Source organism: Hylobates moloch, unplaced genomic scaffold (genome assembly GCF_009828535.3).
Source record: "Hylobates moloch isolate HMO894 unplaced genomic scaffold, HMol_V3 SCAFFOLD_11, whole genome shotgun sequence".
Lineage (NCBI taxonomy): Eukaryota > Metazoa > Chordata > Mammalia > Primates > Hylobatidae > Hylobates > Hylobates moloch.
Genome location: NW_026652286.1, coordinates 93,925,777 through 93,946,559, shown reverse-complemented (window position 1 = coordinate 93,946,559; position 20,783 = coordinate 93,925,777). Strand labels below are relative to the sequence as shown.

At 44.1% G+C, this 20,783-nt stretch overlaps 1 protein-coding gene across 1 annotated transcript in view; it reads right to left on the bottom strand.

Annotated features, from left to right (window-relative positions):
* Positions 1-20,783, bottom strand: part of LOC116477078 (tubulin-specific chaperone cofactor E-like protein) — a 171,086-nt gene that overhangs the window by 72,333 nt on the left and 77,970 nt on the right. Inside the window, exons 9-13 of the mRNA XM_032167736.2 lie at positions 11,588-11,652; positions 8,927-9,060; positions 5,322-5,609; positions 1,589-1,726; positions 1,080-1,245 (exon numbers count right to left, since the gene is read on the bottom strand). Of these exons, the coding sequence (XP_032023627.2) occupies positions 1,080-1,245; positions 1,589-1,726; positions 5,322-5,609; positions 8,927-9,060; positions 11,588-11,652 (791 nt within the window). The remainder of the gene's footprint in view (positions 1-1,079; positions 1,246-1,588; positions 1,727-5,321; positions 5,610-8,926; positions 9,061-11,587; positions 11,653-20,783) is intronic.

The following is a 20,783-nucleotide window of genomic DNA, read 5'->3' as shown; positions in this document are numbered from 1 at the left end:
AGATGGGTGGATGGATGGGTAGGTGGGTAGGTGGATGGATGGGTGGGTGAATGGGTGGGTGGGTAGGTGAATGGATGGGTGGGTGAGTAGGTGAAGGGATGGGTGGGTGGATGGGTGGGTGGGTAGATGGGTGGATGGGTGGGTGGATGGGTAGGTGGGTAGGTGAATGGATGGGTGGGTGAATGGGTGGGTGGGTAGGTGGATAGATGGATGGGTGGATGGACTAATGAACAGAGGCATTATTTCCTTCTTCTAGTTTCTGTAGCTTCTACTCCTGGAAGTAGAAATATTATCAGAAATTCTGTTTTCTAAATATTTTTGGACACAAAAAAGCAGGAATCCATAAACCGGGATGTTTCTCTGAAAGTCCACGGCGAGTTTGCACATCTAAAGGGGTTCGATAGTTCAGAAAAGGCTCCAAACTTTGGGTGCCCAATGTGAAGGACATCCATCCAGGTTCAACTACAGCTTATTCACAGAGACCTAAAGTCAGCTTTGATTCTCCTCAAATTCCTGCACGTTTTGCTCATGCTGGGAAGATTTTAGGAGAAGTTACCATAAAGATTTATGCTACTTTTTGTTTCTTTTTTTTCTAATCATACTAGGAAGTACTGATTTACCCTCATAGGAACTTGGCAATACTCCAACTGCACCCACTCCTGTAGATCTACAAAGTGCAGATGACAGAGCGAGAATAAGGATGAGAAGAAAAATGTAAAGGGCGGGGGGAGGAAATGGCAACAACAACAACGAAAATAATGTTAAACAGGAGGGCTGCCTTCTGTCCCTCTGGCTCAGAAATCACTCAAGATCTTGGTCCATTTCGGAGTTGTTCAGAACTGATAACTGTGTGCACATCCCAGAAAAGGACTTCCAAAGCCGCGAGGTAGTGAATGCAGGGTTTTAGCTCCTGATGTGATGAATGTGCATGCTAAAATTACCTTGATCTCCATTACCCAGCTGAGAGATGTCAAAAGAGTAAGGCATCAGGAATGAGTCCGCCCCCGTGGCTTAAAAGCTTGCCTGTCAGTCTACACTAAACAAACCCTGCCTTGCCGAAGACAGAGGAAAAGCTTTACCCCTGGAGGTGCAGCCATTGGCTGGGTCGATTTCCTTTCCATCAACTTTAAATGCCCAGCGGCCTGGAACATTGACGTTTGTGGTCTCCTGGATATTCACGATCTCCGGGGTTCTTGACCCCGGGAGGCTGAAGAAATTGGTGAGGTTTCCACCATTAAATCCTGCCTGCAGCACAAAAGGAAGACAAGATTTTTGAGTACAAAAATCCCCCATGGGTTAACTGGCCCGACTACCTTATTTTTAAAATCCAGCACCTCTAAAATCAAGAGCCCTTTTTTCCTGGAGTCATTGGGGCCAGCATTCTAGGTGAGAAAGGACTGCCTAGTTCATGTCATCGCCGAGTCAGGGTGCCAAACATGGGCAGGACTAGCCTCATAGTCCACCTGCGAGATCAGACATGCGTCTCTAGTTAAAAGCTGGTGGCAGGATTCCCTCCAGGATACTGAGCCACAGAAGCAGAGAGTGCAGTGACGGAAACACGAGGGGGATGAAGTGGAGAGCCACCCACCTGTGCCATCACTCCACCAAGACCTGTCAGGGGGTCGCCGCCACTCGCCGTCCCCGTGGTCCAGTTGATTTCATAATAATTGAAGAGGGTGAATGTATAGGAGCCATCGGACACCAGGACGGCCTGGAAGGTGTTCACCTACAGGATGGGAATGCACAGTCTCATGACTTGCACTCCCCAGGAGGTCCTGGCCCCAAGGAGGTCCTCCCCTCACCCTGCGCCCTCCCCACCCACAGGCAGCGCAGAGCTGCTCTGCAGCCAGGCCTTCCAGCTCTGACTCCTCTCTGAATTTGTTCTCGCCTCCGGTGGGAAAAGCAAGACATGTGGGATTGTGCGTCTAAAAGAGAAATTGCCTGAGATAAACCCAGAGTCTGACTCAGCGCCCACTTACATCTCTGACTTCTACCAGACAGAAAATTCAGAGGCCCGGCTAAGCGTGTGATGATATGAAAGCACCTATAGATGGCAGCATGAGAATAAACTACAGGAAAGACTCGGCCGGCTGGGGACCAGGATGCAACCACCGGTTCCCCTTGCAGAGCGGGTTGGAAGAGGGAGCCGATACCAGTCCGTGTGACTAAAGTGGCCGTGTGGATTGTGGTCTCTCCCTTTCCGGAAAACAACATGAATCTTGATGAGATGTCTCCCCTTTTAAAAATGGAAGTGGGAAAGTGATTTTTAAAAAGCACTTTGTGGGGAGAAGTTACTCCTCTAATTGAGCATTTGTGCATCACTTTATTTCTGAAAATCGTTAACATTCATCTGTACCCCAGACCAACGCTAAGACGGGTGATCGTATTGGCCCATGCCTATCTTACAGTTAAGAAAACTAGGGACTGCAGGAAATGAGTTACTGGAAATTTCACAGTGACCCAGCAACCGAAAACGAGATTTGCGCCAGAGTTCCCAGTCCATCTCTCAGATCACTGCCATTCCATGCTGTCTTCATTTTAAACTTTTTAGGATAGAGATGTTATTTAAATTCATATGAAACTTGTGAACAGTTTTCAGAAATAAGGTGTAGCAAACCCTGTCCTTTATATTTTCCTCTTGCTAATCCTTACCCCTTGTCACATGTTTTCAAAAAATTTAATAGAAATAGAGTTAAAAGGAGAGGCTGCATTGACCTTTTTCTATTCAAACCTAGCACTTTTCCCAGCTGCCTGACACTATCCCAGTTAACACTCTGTCTGATGCAGAGGAAGACACAAATCCTTATCCTGTGTAATCAAACTGGGGTAGAGGATCTTGGAAGCCCTAAATCTCCCCATTCTAGATGATCCCAGAAAGGGGGGCAAGTTACGAGTAAGAAAAGCCCTTTTTGTAAAGAACTTTTCTTCCCACGCTCTGTGCTGGCCACGGCTGATGGCGTTTGTGATAGACTTGCTCAGGTATATGCCTTCAGCCTCTGGCCCCATTCAACAGAAGAGGAAAGTGGGACACAGAGATGAGTGAGCAGTAGGCTCAAGATTGCTGTAAGGTCACCAGCAGGCTCTTGTTCAAGGGACAGGGGCAAAGTCAAAGTCACACAAGGACTAAAGCTAGAGGCCCCTTCAGACCAGGATTCTCCTTCAGAAGGGAATTCCTTCTCCCACAGTGAAGCTGGAAATATCTTTGGTCCAAGCAGATCTCAAGAGCAATCCATTTCCAACCCCTGAAGTCACCTCTAAACCAACCAGCCATCCCAGTGACACCCCAGAGGCTGACTGCCACCCGCACGCACCTCAGCTCACTCTCACACATTCCTGCACTACAGAATTCTTCAACGTTCATTCTAAGACTCTTCTGGATAAAAAACCTTTTTTGCTTCTGAGGACTTCAGCGATACCCGGAGGAGGCAGCTGAAGAAAGAAGAGTCTGGGATTTGGAGTTGGAAGACTTTGGTTTGAACTCCTGCTCTGTCTCCTAGGAGATTTGAATCCTATCCTTTTTCTTGCCACTTGAACGAGATACTTGGCCTCTCCCGGCCTGTTCCCTTCCCTTGAAATTGGAGACAGCACTTGTCCGGGAACATTTTGGGGAGGGTTAAATGATATGCAAAAATAGCCTTCAGCACCAGACACATAGCAAAACCTCAATAAATATTAGTTTTCCTTCCTTGAAGTAAACATATCCCCTTTCCTTCCCTTCTGTTGGCCTCACATGAGAATTTTTGCCTTGGAAAGACCTCTCAAGCCCTGTGTTTAGCTGGCCTGATTATACGTGTTTCTATACAGAAGGGGAAACATGGAATAATGGGATGAAAGAGGTGGGGCCAATTTCAAAGATGAGGATGGATGGACACTTTTGCAGCTCCAGAGAACTACATCATCTTTTTTTTCTCCAAGGAGCTCAAAGCACTTAGATGTTACTTCATTCATCCTCATAGAAAGAGTTCTCACCTAGTTCAGAAATTTACTCCAAAGTATAAGCCAGAAAGTATCTAAATTATCTTGCCATTTTTATTGCCAATGGAAGATTTTTTGAAAAACTGGTGGTCAGCATTTGATAGGCATTTCTTTCCCCCACCCCATGACACTAAAATTTATCGATTGCTGGCATGCCGCATTCTAACGCTGTAAGATATGAGGCTTAAAGGACATAAAACATCACCCGAGGAGTCATTAGCGATCCATAACGTGACAGAGGGAAATGTATGCTTCTTTAGAGGTTATTTCTAGCCAATGCATTGCTGTTTAAACTTGTGTCTTTCTGTTCTACAGAACCTCTTAGCGATAAAGTGCTTCTTGATGCTCTGGCTAGAAGGTGCTAAAACATAATGTGTTCGTGGTGTCGCAGCTGTGAACTGCAAACCCAGCACTTTTTCACCTCTCTCTAACTCAGTCGTTTTTGTTCCACCCCTCAACAACTGACTCGTTGCCAAGGAAATTGGAAAACAGATGGAATTGGAAATAATCCTAAGTAAGGGGAGGGCAGATTTTTTGAGTGTCTTTGCTTACTAGAAATTATACAGTTGAAGATGTGTCTACTACTTCAAAACTCTCCACTGGCAAAGTCACCCAAACAAGCTGCAGGCTTTTGTGAAAACTGCATTCTGTCCCTTTATGTAGAAAGTTGATTATCTCTGAGATAATGGCAGTGATAATCTTTCTTATTTGACTTTTATTTGACTGCTCATTTGGGATTTCAGAGCAGATGTTGAAACTTTATTCATGAAACGCTTTCACTGCCCACTCTAATTAACATCAAATATGAATAATTTCAGCCCTGGTCACAATAAAAAAAAAATGTCACAGCATAATAAAATGAGCCAGATCATTTGGGCCCAAACTTGGGACGCTACTTTTCTCTTCCAACCAAATTTTACTGGGGAGAGAGGGAGGAAATTAGGGATGGAGAGAGGCATTTGTACCTCGGGCAAGAGAAAAGGACCTTTGGGTCCCTAGATGGGTCCCTAAGCATGTGGCCTGGAACGGGTCTCAGTGCCTCAGTCACTCTCCTGCAAAACAGGAATGTCACTTACAGCAGGAAAGTTTTTGAGGGTTTTTTTTTAAGGCATTAGTGATGATTTGTGATAGGGGTGACATATCTTTTGAAATATTACAGCTGACTGGGCTGGTTAACTGTGATAGTTCCCTCTGTTTCCTGCAAAGTGGGCAGCAAGACTCATTAGTTTAACTCAAGGGAACTGACACTCCTTAGCTCCAATAATTAGACTCTTTCACGGTAGCGAAGATGGACAGGAATTAGATGTCAGGTTATGAAGTGGAAAGCGGAAAATTTGAATTATTACAGGTGTGGTGCTGCTGCCTCCATAAAACGTGACTTCCTCCCATGTCACAATGAAAACCCAAGTGGCAGAGAAGGTTGCCATGTCTTTGAAGTACTTCCTGATGTCCTTGGTGGCTCTTTTCAAGATGACAGGGTCCATGGTCTCTCTGTAATAGATCTCGCCTCGAATTCCATTGTGCACATCTGCCCAAAATGGGGCGATGAAGGCCCTCCCATCCGTCAGGGGAAAGGATTCTGGCGTGAACTGGCTCACTAGCACATTGAAGGAAACAACTCCGTTGTTATTGACCTACGAAAATAAGAGAGGTTTTGCACAGTGGATCTGAAACCATAACAACTTCAGAGTCACAAACCAAGACAGACATTCGCCTAATTGTATGAATGAAAACAACTTTTAAACTACTGAATTAGAACCCCCAAACACTGGCTTCCATTGCTCAAACTAAGAGGTTCGTTTACTTCCAGACAAACTCATTGGTTTTCCTTCACATTCGATTTGTAACCAGCTTCATTTCTGATTAATAATCAGTCTCATTTTCATGTTCCCTATCCTGTCTCTATTACACTTATCAAATGCTCCTGAGTTGTGCTTCTGTGTGTGTGTATGTGTGTACTGCAGGTGAGATGTGCATGTGTGTGTACTGAAGGGTGTGTGTGTACTGAAGGGTGTGGGTGTACTGCGATGAGGTGTGTGTGTGTTTGTGTACTGGGGTGAGGAGTATGGGTGTGTATGTTCTGGTGATGGTGTGTGTGCGTGTGTGTACTGGGGTGAGGTGTGTAAGTGTGTGTGTACTGGAGTGGGGGTATGTGTGTGTATTGGGGTGATGGGTGTGTGTATACTGGAGCGTGTGTGTGTACTGGAGTGGGCTTCGTGTGTGTATTCTGGGGTAGGGGGTGTGTGTGTGTGCACTGCGGATGGGGCGTGTGTGTATACTGGGATGTGTGTGTGTGTGTACTGGGGGCGGTGTGCATGTGTGCTTACTGAGGTGGGACATATATGTGTGTACTGGGGGTGGTGTGTATGTGTGTGTGTATATTGGAGTGTGTGTGTACTGGCGTGGGCAGTGTGTGCGTACTGGAGTGGGTGTGTATATATGTATGTACTGGGGGTGGGGTGTGTGTGCTTACTGAGGTGGGATGTATATGTGTGTGTACTGGGCGTGGTGTGTATGTGTGTGTGTATACTGGGGTGGGTGTGTATATGTGTATGTACTGAGGGTGGTGTGTGTGTATGTATATTGGCGGGTGTGTGTGTGTACTGGGGGTGGTGTGTGTGTGTGTGTGTGTGTACTGGGGGTGGCATGTGTGTGTGTGCTGGGCCAGACAGGGAGTAACGTGGGTGCTAAAGACAGATTCAGGGTCACTAATACAAAATAAGCAGAAAAAATAAATAAGCATGGAAGTAAAGTTAAATTTGAAAACTGAGGTGCCCTATGTTAGGCCTCACTTCCTATTTTATGACAAAAGAGGAGTGTCAGAGAAAGATAAATCAAACACTCCTTCATCCAACTCCAGTCTCCGATGAAAATATTCTGCTTTGGGTGAGACATTTAAAAGACCTCCACTGATGTCACAACCACTCCTGTGCTCAGAGCAAGGACAAGGTTAAAACCTACAGATGCCCAGTTCCATTCCAGCTCATGTGGTGCGATAGTGTCTTGGTACAATCACTGCATAAAAATGGACGCATGACTACTTTACACTGTTTATGTAAATGACTATCTTATGGTGATTTCTTCATGATTTGTAAATGGCTTAGTAAACCAATTAGATAGGAAAACTTACTGGAAATCACAAGCCAAGATATACCCTCAGTCTACAAGGGACCTGTAAACAATTCAGCCTCTGCCTGAATCTGCAGCTCTGTACGTTGGTAGATAAGCTGATTTAACCCCGTGGCTGACATGGCTTCAGCAGCAGAGGGTGCCTGTAATGGGAACTGCAATTCTTAGATACAGAAAACCCGGAGATAATTTTCCTATACATTCCAATCATATGTTAAGTTCCTGTTAACCAGTAACATTATGGATATTAACAGTGGCCCAGATCCCAGAGGCAAGTTATCAAGGCCTGGGCCAAGGGTAGGTCTACATGTTGGGAAGCTAGGCTTTGGGTTTGGAAGAGACATTAAGAGCCTATTGTCTTCCAGTAATAGGGAACATCCTAGAGGCTTGAAGAAAACTGCACTACTCAAAGTGTTGGAAATGCAAGGAACAATTTACCCTCAAATAAATCTGCCTCAAGCTAAGGAACCTCCTGTTGCAAGGGCAAGAAAAAATTCTTCAGACTCCATATCACACAGTGCAATAGAGAAGAAAAACTAGCTTAACTGGGCTTCCAGCACGGAAGTCCTCACTCCCTTGTTGCCAAAATCAGGTCAACACAACCCAAAACTTAAAACCAGCTATTACAAACACAGACTAGGGAGGCCCTGCCGTGAATAGAGCATAAAAGGCGCTTCAGGATATCAGAGTGAAGTGTTTGCTAGGGAACAATAGTTGTAATTAAAACACACAGACTGGCAGAGGAAGCTGGTGATGACTCATATATGTCTTGATTATATCCTATGGTTGAGATCAGTGGTTCTCAAACTTTTGTGGGTATCAGAACCACTTGGAGGACTCATTAAAACACAGATTACTGGCTCCTCCTCCCAGAGTTTCTGACTCAGTAGGTGTGGGGTGGGACCTGAGAAATGACATTGCTAATGAGTGCCTGTGTGACCCTGCTTCTGCAGGTTCAGGGACCATAGTTAGGTAATGGAATAGTGAACTCTTTTCTAGTGGGAATCACCCCGGAGCCATAAATCAAAAGTTGGGGAAGAGAGAGGTCCCAGACGTAGAGATGGCCAGAGGTGGACATGCTTAGGGTTGCATTCTTCCTCCAGGGGTGTGGTATAATCCCTCACCCAGTTCTTTAAGGCCAACAATAAAGCCAGGCTCCGCTGCTCTGAATCTTCCTCTTCATGTGCAACAGTTTCGCTAGCAGCAAACCCAATGATCCAAAAAACCAAAAATAAAAACCTGAGAACACAGGTGCCTAGGAGAGCTCTGATCACAAATGGGACCATTTCTTAGCGTGGGTTGGGCGATGGGACCCTCTGGCCTATCTACAGACCCATATTGAGGGTGGCCAATTCTGCAAACAACTTTGATATAATAGTTGATTACCCCTCTACTGTGTTCCGACTCTGCTTCAAATTGGTAGGAAGCCCAAGAACAGCAGATGCCTAAACTTTTCACACCCCCAGAAGGGAAAGAAAAATGATATTGCTCCTACCGTGGTTCATTGTATCTTTTTATCTCGTTGAGTAGCAGAAATAGTGTTCATGGCATTGGGGCTTCTGCTTCACTTCTATGTTTAATCACCCACAAAAGCAATTTATTGCCCTGTATACTCCTCCACTATGAACATTAGCCATTAAATATACCTTTGACTTTCTTAATCATAAGACCTATCAGCTCATGAAATCTCAGAACTTGTCGTTTTGGCTGCCAATAAATCCTCCCTTCCCAGAGCTCTGGAAGAGGATAGTTAAAATGCTTTTCTTAATGACAAACAAAAGGGAGGGCCAGAGAACAACAGATGGGCTGCTTCTCCACTTACATAGACACTGCGGTAAGGAACGCCAAAGAAGAAAACTGGGATGGCCAACTTAATCTCAGATGAGCTTCCATCATCTACTTTAGGGGTTTTGGTGTCATTCTGCCAAAATGGATACATGAGCTCCCTGGGCTGAGCTGTCAAGAGAGATGATGGTTAGATAGATGGCAGCTCCCTCTTCCGTTTGGTAAGCTACATCTCTCCTACCTACTGAAGCCAGCTTCTTTCAGTAGGGCTTGCAAGCTGAACGCAAGTCATACTGCCCTGTCATTCATCCTAAACCTAGGCCATACACAGCGCAGTATCTTCTGCCTCTGGGAAACGGGAGAATGGGAGTGACATTGTTTCTCCATAGGAGAAAGCACTTTGTGCATGTTCTTGCACTTTCATGCATCTTGGTGATATCTATGGCTACAGCTGGCTGGAAATTTGTGAAATTTCCCTGGAACCTTGAGCTTTCTGGGTACTGAGAGGCAGCCTCTAGGTCTGGCATGGCCACAGTTTTGAAGCTCCCTTTCTAGCTCAAGAATTCCACTATCGTGTCTTTTCCTGAAAGGAGTTCCCTCCCTCTTGCCGCACAATTGGAGAAAATCCCAGATCCCAGAAGGAAATAAACAACATTGGGAACTGGGACAAAAGTGGGAGGAGAGGATTTGTAGTAATTGGCCCATGAATGACCTTGATTGAGGGCTGGCCCTGCAAGAGGCTCTTTGCCCAACTCCTTTTTACAAAAGACAGACATGAGATCTTCCGGGGTCAGAGGGTTGGGTCCTTGAGAACTCTTTGGAGAGAATGAATTGCAGGGCTCTGATTGGTCCTCCTGGTCACCGGAGAGCCATCACACAAACACACACTGCACCCCGCCATGACAGGGTCACCTCCTCTCCTGGCTTGCTGCTCCCAGGTTTCCCATCCATACTGTTGCAAGATGTGGCTCAGTTTTGTGGGAGAAATGAGACAAGTTCCCTAGGGTCTGCATCACTGAGGATCAAGTCCAATAGCATCTGTGAAATAATCTACATTTTGGGTGTTACTTTTCTCTGCCTCTGTCCTTTCTTCTCCTGAATGAATATAAGACAATAGGACACTATCGTTTTCTCCCTTTTTTCCTTTTTTTAAATTTCTCATTCTCGGGGGCAGGGGCAAGACCATTCTAGGCAACAGCCACACTTCTTGAGGTACCTGCTTGCTGCCATGAGATGCCGACGCCCCCATTCTCATGTCCGGCCTTCTCCTTGGGAAAGTCCCTGCTCTGTGCTGATGGAAGCAATAGGCTGGGGAGCAACTGGCCAAAGACCATCTTTGCTCCTTTGGGAGGCTTTTAGTGAACAGACAACAGGTCATGTAAAAGAGAGTGCAAAGGGGCCAGAAAGCAGGCCTGTTGCACCAGGCCAAGAGCCAGCTCTCCAGTTCTGAAGCAGGGAGCAAGAGGAGTTCTGCCTCAACGGAGGGCTAATTTCTTTCCAGGGGCTGACATCCAAGGAGAGCAGCGAAACTAATCCGGTCATCAATGTATATGCATCGTCCAAACCCCAGAAGTTGCTGAGAAGCCGCCCGAATTTGAGGCTGTAGGAGGCGCTGTGTCGGGTCATAGGAGCTCTGGGCCCATGAGCTGTATTTAATGTTACAACCAGCAGGTGAAAAGGGGTCTTCTAACATTTCTATTTACATAATAGTAACAAATTAAAAATTCCTGGAAGGTACTAATTAAAAAAAATCTTCATAATTTTTTTTTTATGTATTTAGCACCCTCTCACTAAGCTGAGAATTTCACAATAAACATAGCTATGTTTCCAGGATTTTTTTTTCCCACCAAATAAAATGTACTTTCTTGGAGCTGAGGTAGGAAGTTGAAGTCACGGGCCCTCTTTCATTCTTGTGAGGTTTCACACCATGATTTAACTGTTTGAATTCACCCATTCTGGAAAAACATTAGCACTGCATGGGGGCTTGACATGTTCATCTCAGACTTGTACTCATGTGCCACTTGAACTAGACAAACTCGCAAAGTAAAGAACGGTGCCTTAGAATTTTAGCCATAAAAAGTTAAAATCTATGTAGACTGCCCCGTCTTTGTCTAAAATCCAAAACAACAGTAGAAAAAAACGTAAGTGGCCTTTCACTTACCCAGGGCAGTGCTACACAGAGAAAAAGAAGGAATCACTGAAGGAAAAAAATTGTCTTATTTAACTTTAAGTTTTAGATTTGGGGGCCATGTAAAAGGTCACTGACACACAAACCACTGACATCAATGCTTTTGTAATTTCCTAGTTTTTGGTCAAAATAAGTAGATTCTTTAAAGTCTCCACCACAAATTAAATGCCTTAATGGGAATCAGTGATCAGACATGAGGTGCACATACACCTATCTTATCTACTTTTAATGGAAATAATTTTGCATTATTTTAAAGATCTACTCCACTAGCACAGGGCAAGCTGGTATATACAAATAGTGTTTGACGTTAAATAAGAAAAAAGTGGGAATATAAGTAAACTTCATTTAAAAATGAATTTTACCCTCGATAATAGAATTTAATTACATTTTTCTCTTGTATCTGTAGACACACATACACCTACCCTTACAATTATGGTTCCAATAAAAGTGTCTCTTTATCAACTCAAGAGCATGCTAACTGAGAGCTTTATGGAATTCTGTAGTACTCACCTTGGTGCCGTACAAGTGCGAAGATGAAAGAGACCCAAATTCTAAGGAATGATGAATAATTCATCCTGGAATTTTAAAAAGAAAAAGAAAAAAAAAATCCCCAGCTTGCCAGAGTAAACAGAACACCAGGTGTGTTTGGTGGCGAATCCCAAGACCATCAAAACCGTCATAGAACAAATTCACATAACAACATCAACATTGCTGAGTCGGGCTGAAATCCCCTGAATGCTGGCAGGTCCTCCTAAGTTCAACACTTCATAATCAAATTAGATGCCCAGAAGAAGCCAGTCTGGAAGTGTAATGAGATCATTCAAACTGTCAAGTGATTATTTAGAATCAGTGCGAGTGGTATGAGTAAAGGAAGGTCTCCCCTCTGCATCGAATAAAGCGCCGAAAACTAGGACCCAACGCTAAAGATGCATGCGGGTCCCGGGTTGTGTGTCTGCAGCAGAAACCACACCCCAGTGAGACGTGGATTTCCTAATTTTCACTACAGCTTTCCATCAGGATCAAACAAAAGTTGGTTAAAACACAATGTGTTCTACAGCTAGGAGAATTTAGAGTTTGCCATCACCTTCTCCACAGAATGGAGCTGATCCATCATTTTGAAGTTATTGACCAGATTCAGGGCCAGTCTACTCTGTTCACTGACTTCCCACAGTGAAATGAATGATAGAAACATTAGTAATAAAAAAGAACCAATCCAGAGTTGGAATCACAATAAAAATAGAATCCAGTGCACAAGCAACCAATTAGTTCCAGCAAGTTGATTAAAGAAGGAACACAGCAAAGAGGAACTTGTTTTCGTGTTAGTTTACAATCAGTTGCACGGTAGCTTTACCCTCCATTAGGAGCATGTTTTGTCTGTGTCACTCTGCAAAGCTGCAATGAGAACACAGATGCAAGCTCAATTTAGATATCACCAAAGTGCGTGGCTAGACCACGAAGTCTCCTCCTGACAGTATTCTTAAAAAGAAAAGCCTTCCTCTTATCATATAAGGTATCACAATTCTTCAACCAAACTTTCACGGGAAAGGCAATGAATTTATCCTGTGAGAGTTTTATTGCAAATCTTTAGTTGTCAAGTATATATGTTGTAATTTCAAGCACATATTAAATATTAGACAGTTTTGCCGGAAAGGATACAAAGGTTTAGCAGAGATCACACACAGCTTTAATGGAGACAGATGCCGTGCAAGTTTAAGACTAGAGCTCTTAGGGAACCGGTTCAGAGAGAAGTAAGGAGGATTCATTTAGATACTTGTATTTATGAAAAACGTCACTAACCTGTTCTGTAGAGGCTGGAGGAACTGAGTCAGAAATATTAAGCCAAATCTTGGTAAGCCAGGAAAAATTAGGTAAAACAAGAATTCATCAGTTCTCCTCAACTTGTTGCCAATAATTTCTGATTCCTGAAATGATGTCTGAATCTCGTACTCTTAAAACCAAAAATTAAGTTAGTCCTGCACTAGAGACAGGTAAGTGTTGAGCTGCAATCAAGTTTTTTTCTATTGATTAAGGAAAAGTAAATCTAAAGATCAGTTTCAGGATTGCGTAGAGAGGTTCTTTTCCTGAAAAACTAGACCTTTTTTTTCCCCCTTTAAAAAAAAAAAAGTAGATTCAGATGGAAATGTCAGGTACTTGGAGCTGAAACCTTGGGCCTTTCTGATCAGAATCACTTTGCACTGAAAAACACAAAAGAAAACCCCCTTCTACCTTTGTACCCAAAAGAAGGCAACTGTATAATGTTACAGAATTAGCATCCACCGGCATGGGATTAAAACTCCAAACAAAGCAGCTGCCTCCAACATTTAAATGAAGTTGGTTTTCTACTAAAGTCTTTTTTTGTTTCTCTGGTTTTGAACAGTTGCCACAGATAGGCTCTACTCTATTTTTTCACAGGTATGCATGAAGTATTTAAAGAAACTTTTCCAAACTTTTTAGGTTTTATGCCCTGTCTTTTCTCTCTGATGCACCGCTCTGCAGGAGATAGGACAGGGCACTTTCCAGGCAAAATCTAACAAGGGACCTAGCGCTAGACACGATCTTCCACAAGGGAAATCTCGAACTGTGGCCTGGAAACCTTCCCTAACACCCAGTGAGGGTCATTGGAGGCAGAGGGGGGAGATAAACCCCTCCTGATAAAAATTTGCAGTAAGTATTACTTTAGTTTAAAAGGCATGTGAATAAGGGGAAAACGTGCTCGGTTAGATGCTTCCAAGCATCCAGTAGATGTGGAATGAGCAAAACTGGCTAAGGCATAAGCTAAATCTACTATTCAAAATGTTTAAATGGAATTTATTAAGAAAGAAGTAACTTGACTGTAGCAGGAAAAAACTCTTCTGTACATCAATGGGAATTTAAAAATTATTCCAAATTTTCTCTGACCAGACATTTAAATGCTAACTGTACAAAAGAAATATACTTCTGGGTTTAAGCACATTGTCTTAAAATGGACAAGAGTGCTTGGCAAGCTAAATTTTTTTAAAATTTAAATTACTCCATGTTTTTCCAAAAACCTGTGATAATTCAGTAGGTTTCCCACATTGTTTATTCTCTCACTGGTATTATGAATCCTCCACACATATTTACTTACAGATGTTAAATGACTGCTTCTCTCCAAATGACTCACATTTATTTATTTTTCTTTGGATTCTAGGAGTGCTTAGAATGGCATATATTTATATAACAGAAAAGCTAGTTTCTTGGGTGCCTATTTAAAATAAAATTAAGTTCAAATCAAAGACTCATTAGAGAAGGATTCTCTTTGTCCAGCCTTAGGTTTTAGTCCAGTAGTCAACCTAAATGTCTTGAAGCAAAATCGCTGGCTGTGTTTTAATAAACTGCTGGTGGCATATTAACTGCTTTCTTCCTTTTTCATGCATTCTAGGATATTTATATCTCAGCCCTTTTGACCCATGTTGGATGCTCCATCCTTCTCGAGACAGGACTGCTGCTCAGATAAATGCCATCTGGGCATAACCAGATACACAAGATGGTGGCATACATGAATTAGAATGCCTTTGAGAATCTGGCTGCAAGGGAACACCAGGTGCGTGGGGAGACACCAGGCTGGCTTATCACTTTGGGAAGCTGGTCAGTGAGTGTGTGTTCTGGTGTACACCCAGTGGTCACAGACTGACATATGACAAAAATCTCTTTTCGTGCTGTGTCAGCAGGAGGACTTATTTTGTTGCAAGTGTGAGGTGAGCAAAGATTTTGACAAGATTTAGATGTGGGGTACGGTGGGGGTGGGTTGGAGCTAGTCACCCAAGATAACTGTGCTTTATAAAGAAAAATGGCAGAAGTTGATGCTGTTTTATAGGCAAGAGGAAAGACAGCTCAAACAAAATAAAAAAATACAGCCCTCTAAAATCAAGTAGAATGGGTTTTATGTGTGGAATGTTTTTGTTTTTGTGTTGTTTTCTTACGTTTCATATACCTTTTTCTGTTGAACAGATGGTCAGATGGGAGCTACTTTGAAATGATGCAGTTATTGGCTATGGCAGACTGGGAGATGCACCACTCAGACCCCCGTACAACAGAGATGTGAGAAGCACAGTTGGCCAACAGCCTCCAGCACTCAGTGCCTTCAGGCTCAACCCCAGTGCTGAAACCCAGGACACACTCTTCATGGGGCAGCCCTCCGCCAATGACTGGGCAAGGTCAGGCTACACAGTCTATCACTTTCCACCCAAAGCAGGACTCCCTGAATGGGCAGTTTTTGCTCTGGAGAGCCCTGTTGAATGACAAGGACTTGGTCAGGCGCTCAAGGGAAGCAGCTCTATTGTGCCAATATCAAGGCCTACCTGGGAAAAACATACATATATGTGTGTGTGTATATATATATATATATGTATATGTAATTTATTATATATTATATACATACATATATATTATACATATGATTTATCATATGCACATGTACACACATATGTACATACAGGTATTTTATATACCTAGCCTCATTTGGAGGCTATCTGGGTAGATGCCTCCAAAGATTTATTTCTCAAAACTTCTGATCCTTTAGACACATCCTACTCCACACCATCAGGAGCTAAAATTTCTCCCAGCACAGGAAGACAGTAGAGAGGACTTTCCCCCATAAGACGACAGTTGCTCTCTTCAAAAGCTGCTCCCACCTTCTCTCCTGAATGCCAGGCCTATAATCTGGGCTAAGCTGCCGCATAACCCAGCCAGAGACATGCTGGGCCTGACAGGAGTCAAAAGGGACTGTGCCCACGAAGGTGCTGCAGGTGCAAAGTGCCAGCACACACTGGTAGGGATGAGGGGAGGGCATACCCAGGGGGCTGGATTCTGAGGCTGCTCTATCAAGGAGGCTGGGCCATAAGATAGAACAAGAGAGAGTTTGTTGACTAAGGGGAGCTCTCTAGAGCTACAGACTTCAACGTGGTGTCAACAGCACAAGGGGATGGTGCAAACTCATTCCTAGAGAAGCTTCTAGAAGCCTGGAAAAAATGATGGCTCACACTGAGCAAGGTTCAAATGCCTGAATTACCATGGCAGATGGCCGAAGAAGGGACCAAAAGGCTCACAGATGTTTGCATGGTGGAATTGATATATTACGTGACTCTGCTAGGCCCACTTGGACAATCATGTTCCATGGAAGGCCAGAGGACAGACGCACCAGCCACCAAAGCCAGCAGGAATATACTGGAGAGGGAGGCACCAGCATCACTAAGCAGCTCAGTAGTGGCTCCCTAACGCCAGCCAAGGCTAATGCCAGGAAAGGTGATCACGGAACTTGGCTCTGACAGCAACGGAGATGATGGGTCCATGAAGAAATACAAGCCAGGTGACATCACTCTACTGTGTGAAGCCAGGAATGTTGGGGGGCAGTCATAATTTTTATAATGACCAAGAAGATCAGAGGGGCAGCCAAGGGGCCTGATTCTTAAAGAGTCAAGGACATGCTTAATAGAGCACAGTATCCAAGGGGCAAAGCAGATGGGCAGCCAACGAAAGCACGATTTCCTCTGTATAATAATATAAAAGAGCAAGGACCGGGCACGGTGGCTCACACCTGTAATCCCAGCACTTTGGGAGGTCAAGGCAGGCAGATCACCTGAGGTCAGGAGTTCAAGACCAGCCTGGTCAACATGGTGAAACCCTATCTCTACTAAAAGTACAAAAATTAGCCGGGCGTGGTGGTGTGCCTGGAATCCCAGCTACTCAGGAGGCTGAGGCAGGATAATTGCTTGAACCCAGGAGGTGGAGGTTGCAGTAAGCTGAGATCTCCCCACTGCACTCCAGCCTGGGCGACAGAGCGAGACTCTGTCTCAAAATAATAATAATAATAATAATAATAATAATAATAATAATAATAATAATAAAAGCAGGAATGGTTGAGAAAGGTGGAGAGCAGTGGTCCCAATAAAAAGCCATGGTCCCTACTTGGTTTCTGGATCTGAGTCAGTTTTCAAATCTGGAATCTGTAGACTGAAAAGGTAACGGGTCCCCAAAGGGAAGGACCCTGCAACACCATAGCAAATATGGTAATTTTCCCAATCATCTGTCCCCAAAAAGACCTTTGGCCATTTACGCAAGTGACCATAGACTGGGGGAAGGAGAATGCTTAGACATTTTGAGGACTGTTATAGAAGGAGTTTGAGTTAATCATGATACCCAAAGACCCTGTTAAAGTGGGAACACACAGGGCTCAGGGAATAAAAGGAATCCTAGAAAAGCTTACAGTAGGTTTACAGGGTCTGCAGACCCCCTGAAGGTTATTTTCCCAGTCCCAAGATATTACAGTAAAATTAAGCTCAAATCAAAGATTCACCTAGAGAAGGATTCTGTTTGTCCAGCCTTTATTAAGGTTTTAGTCCAGTAGTGAACCTAAATGTCTTGAAGCAAAATCGTTGGCTCTGTTTTAATAAACCGCTAGCGGCATACTAATTGCTTTCTTTTTCCATGCACTCTAGGATATTTATATCTCAGCCCTTTTGACCCACACTGGATGCTCCATCCTTCTCAAGGCAAGACTGCTGCTGGTATAAATGCCATCTGGGCTTAACCAGATACACAAGATGGTGGCATACGTAAATTAGAATGTCTTTGAGAATCTAGCTGTGAGGGAACATCAGGTGTGGGGAGAGACCAAGCTGACTTATCATTTGTTGTATTGGGAAGCTGGTCGGTGAGTGTGTATAATTGGGATTGATGTATTAACACTTGGCACATTGGGTCTTTAGCCTATAGAGTAACAACTATCGTAGTAAGGAAGGCAAGTAGAAATCTCTGACACTCCCTGCCCCTAGTCTGGCTAAAGTAGTAATACAAAAGAATATTGCACCCTGGGCTGTGGGGAGAATGGTAAACATTAGTGTCACTCTTAAAGAAAAGGGGTGGTGGACTCTACCATGTCTTTATTGAACTGGCCAGGATGGATCCTAGAGAATGGCTATGGACCACTCCAAGTTTAACCAAGTGGTAGTACGAATCACAGCTGCTGTGCTTCAGATACGTGATATGTGGCCATTCATTTCACAAATGCATTTTGTTTTCCTGTTTGAATCAGGAACGAGGGTCAAAAATAGTTCACATCTTATGGAACAGACAGCAATATATATATATTTCTAGCTTAGCCCTAGGGCTATAAGTCTCCCACCTTCTTTCACATTATAATGCAAAGAGATCTGAGCCATCTGGGTACTACAGAACATCACCTTGATTCACTGCATTGACAACATCAACAGACTGGGCACCATGGGCAAGAGATGGCCAGCAGGCTGGATGCCTTGGTAACACACAGGTCCTCCAGAAGGTGGAAGATAAATCTTACAAAGATTCAGGGATGCTATTTCAGTAAAGCTGTAAGGAATCCACTGGCCAGGAACATGCTGGGATAACTCCTCCAAAGGAAAAGGCAAATTGCTGCATCTTGTAGCCTGTCTACAAAGAAATTCTTTGTTCTTTGTCAGCTTCTTCAGGTTCTACAGGCTACATGTTCCAAACTCAGAGAAACTGCCTCAGGTGATATGACATTAAGCCAGTTTTGTGTTGATTTGAGAACATAAAATAATTCCATTGCAGCTCCAGGCTTCTATGCAAGCAGCTCTGCTGCTTGGGCCATGCGTTCAGAAGGTCGTTTGATGTGTTTGATGGAAAAAGATGAAATGTGGAGTTTATTGTAAACCCCAGTAGAAGAACTACCACACAGGCCCCTGGAGTCCCAGAGCAAGGTCATGCCATCTGCAGCAAAGAATTACACACCTGAAAATCAGCTCTCTCATGAGACTAGGCCGTGTGATGGAATATTTGTCCAAGAGACAGTGGCCATTTATCCAGAACTTCCCATGAAGACCTAGACCTTGTTGGACCCATCAAGTCATGAAGTCAGGTGGACCCAGTAACAATTTAGCATAAGATGGAAATGACATATCTGGGACCAATCATGAGTAAGATGCCAGACTCCATGTCACCTGACATAGTTGTGTCAGTACCTGCTCCCCAACCAGATCACACATATGGCTAGGTGAATATGACAAGATGAAGGAAGAGGAAGAAGCCTAAGCCTGGTGCACGGATGGACTCAATTGGTGTGTGTGTGCAAGCCTAAAGCAGACACTGGCTGGCTACATGACAGCTTCATGTGAGTGGCCTTGAAAGACAATGATAAGAGAACATCCTCTCAATGTGTGGCACTTTGGGTGATATATCTTGTCATGCATTTTGTGTCAAAGGAGAAAGAGTTCTGCGGTTAGAATATGTACAAACTCATAGGCAGTGGTGAATGACATAGCTGGCTGGACAAGGGCCCAGAAAGAAAAAGATGGGAAAATCAGTGACAAAGGGGCCTGGATAGACAGAGGAGGGTGGACATGAAGTGTGAAGATCTTTGTGTCATATATTATCACCCACCAGAAAACATCCACTACAAAAGAGGAAGTAAACAACCAAGTCAACAAAATGACTCAGCCAGTTGATGTTAAGCAGTCTTCGTCAGTGTTGGTCCAATGGGCGCATGTATAAAGTGGCAACAGCAGTAGGGTTGGCAGTTATGCATGGGTCAAATAGCAAGAACTTCCATTTAGCAAGGCTGGTCTAGCTACCATGGTCTCTGAAATGTTCAACTTGTTCAACCTGCTAACAATGGAGACCAAGGCTGAAACCCCAATATGTTACCGTTGGGGAGACCAATTGGCCATTTGGTGGCAAAATAACCACATTGGACCCCTTTCATCCTGGAAGGGTCAGCACTTCCTTTCCACAGGGATGAGCCATATTCTGGACATGAGTATGCCTTTCTTGCCCAGGGGCCTCAGCCAGCACCACTAATGGGAGGCTTGCAGAATGCCTGATCCATAAGCATAGAATTCCATGCAAAATAGCATCTGATAGGGAACCTGCTTTAAGGAAAAGGAAGTGTGGGTGTGAGCCCATGGCCATGGGATTCACCGGTTGGAGTAGCGATAGTATGAGCAGAAGATGCCAGCCTAGGTGAGAATTGAAGTAAATTGCTTAAGGAGTAGGTGAAGCACCACCCTGAAGACAATATTGTGCAAGGATGAGGTGCTATTCTCCAGGATACTGTGTACACAGTGAGTCGGAGACCTTTGTACGGTGCCATGTCCCCAGTAATAAGACTACACAGATCCAGGAACCAAGGCGTGAAGGCAGGAGTGGCCCTACTTGCCATTACTCCCAGTGATTACTGGGGGACTTTGTGCTCCCCAACCCCTCATCTCTGGCCTATGCAGTTTGAAGTCCTGGTTCCTCAAGAGGGTACATTCTCACCAGTGGACATGGCAAGAGACCCGCTGAATGATAAGCTATGGTTGTAATGCTGCCTGGACACACTGGGCTCCTTGTGTGCAAAGACTAGCAGGAAAGAACATGAACCATCATCTCATTAGGAGTAGTTGACTCTGATCAGCAGGAGGAGGCAGAGCTATTGTTATACATCAGGTTCAAGGGATAACATATGGAACTCAGGTGACCAATTTTGGTGCCTCTTGGTACTCCCTTACCCAATTAGGACTGCGATGGACAAGTGTAGCAACCCTAGTCAAAGCAGCATATTGTTACCAAGGACTCAGACTATAAGGAATTAAGGGCTAAGGTTTGAGTGAAACCACCAGGTAAGCCACTGAGACAACAGAGACAAAAGCCAAGGGGTTACAATGGATAGCGGAAGAGGGAGAGAGTGGGTACCAGTTGTCAGTCGGAAATC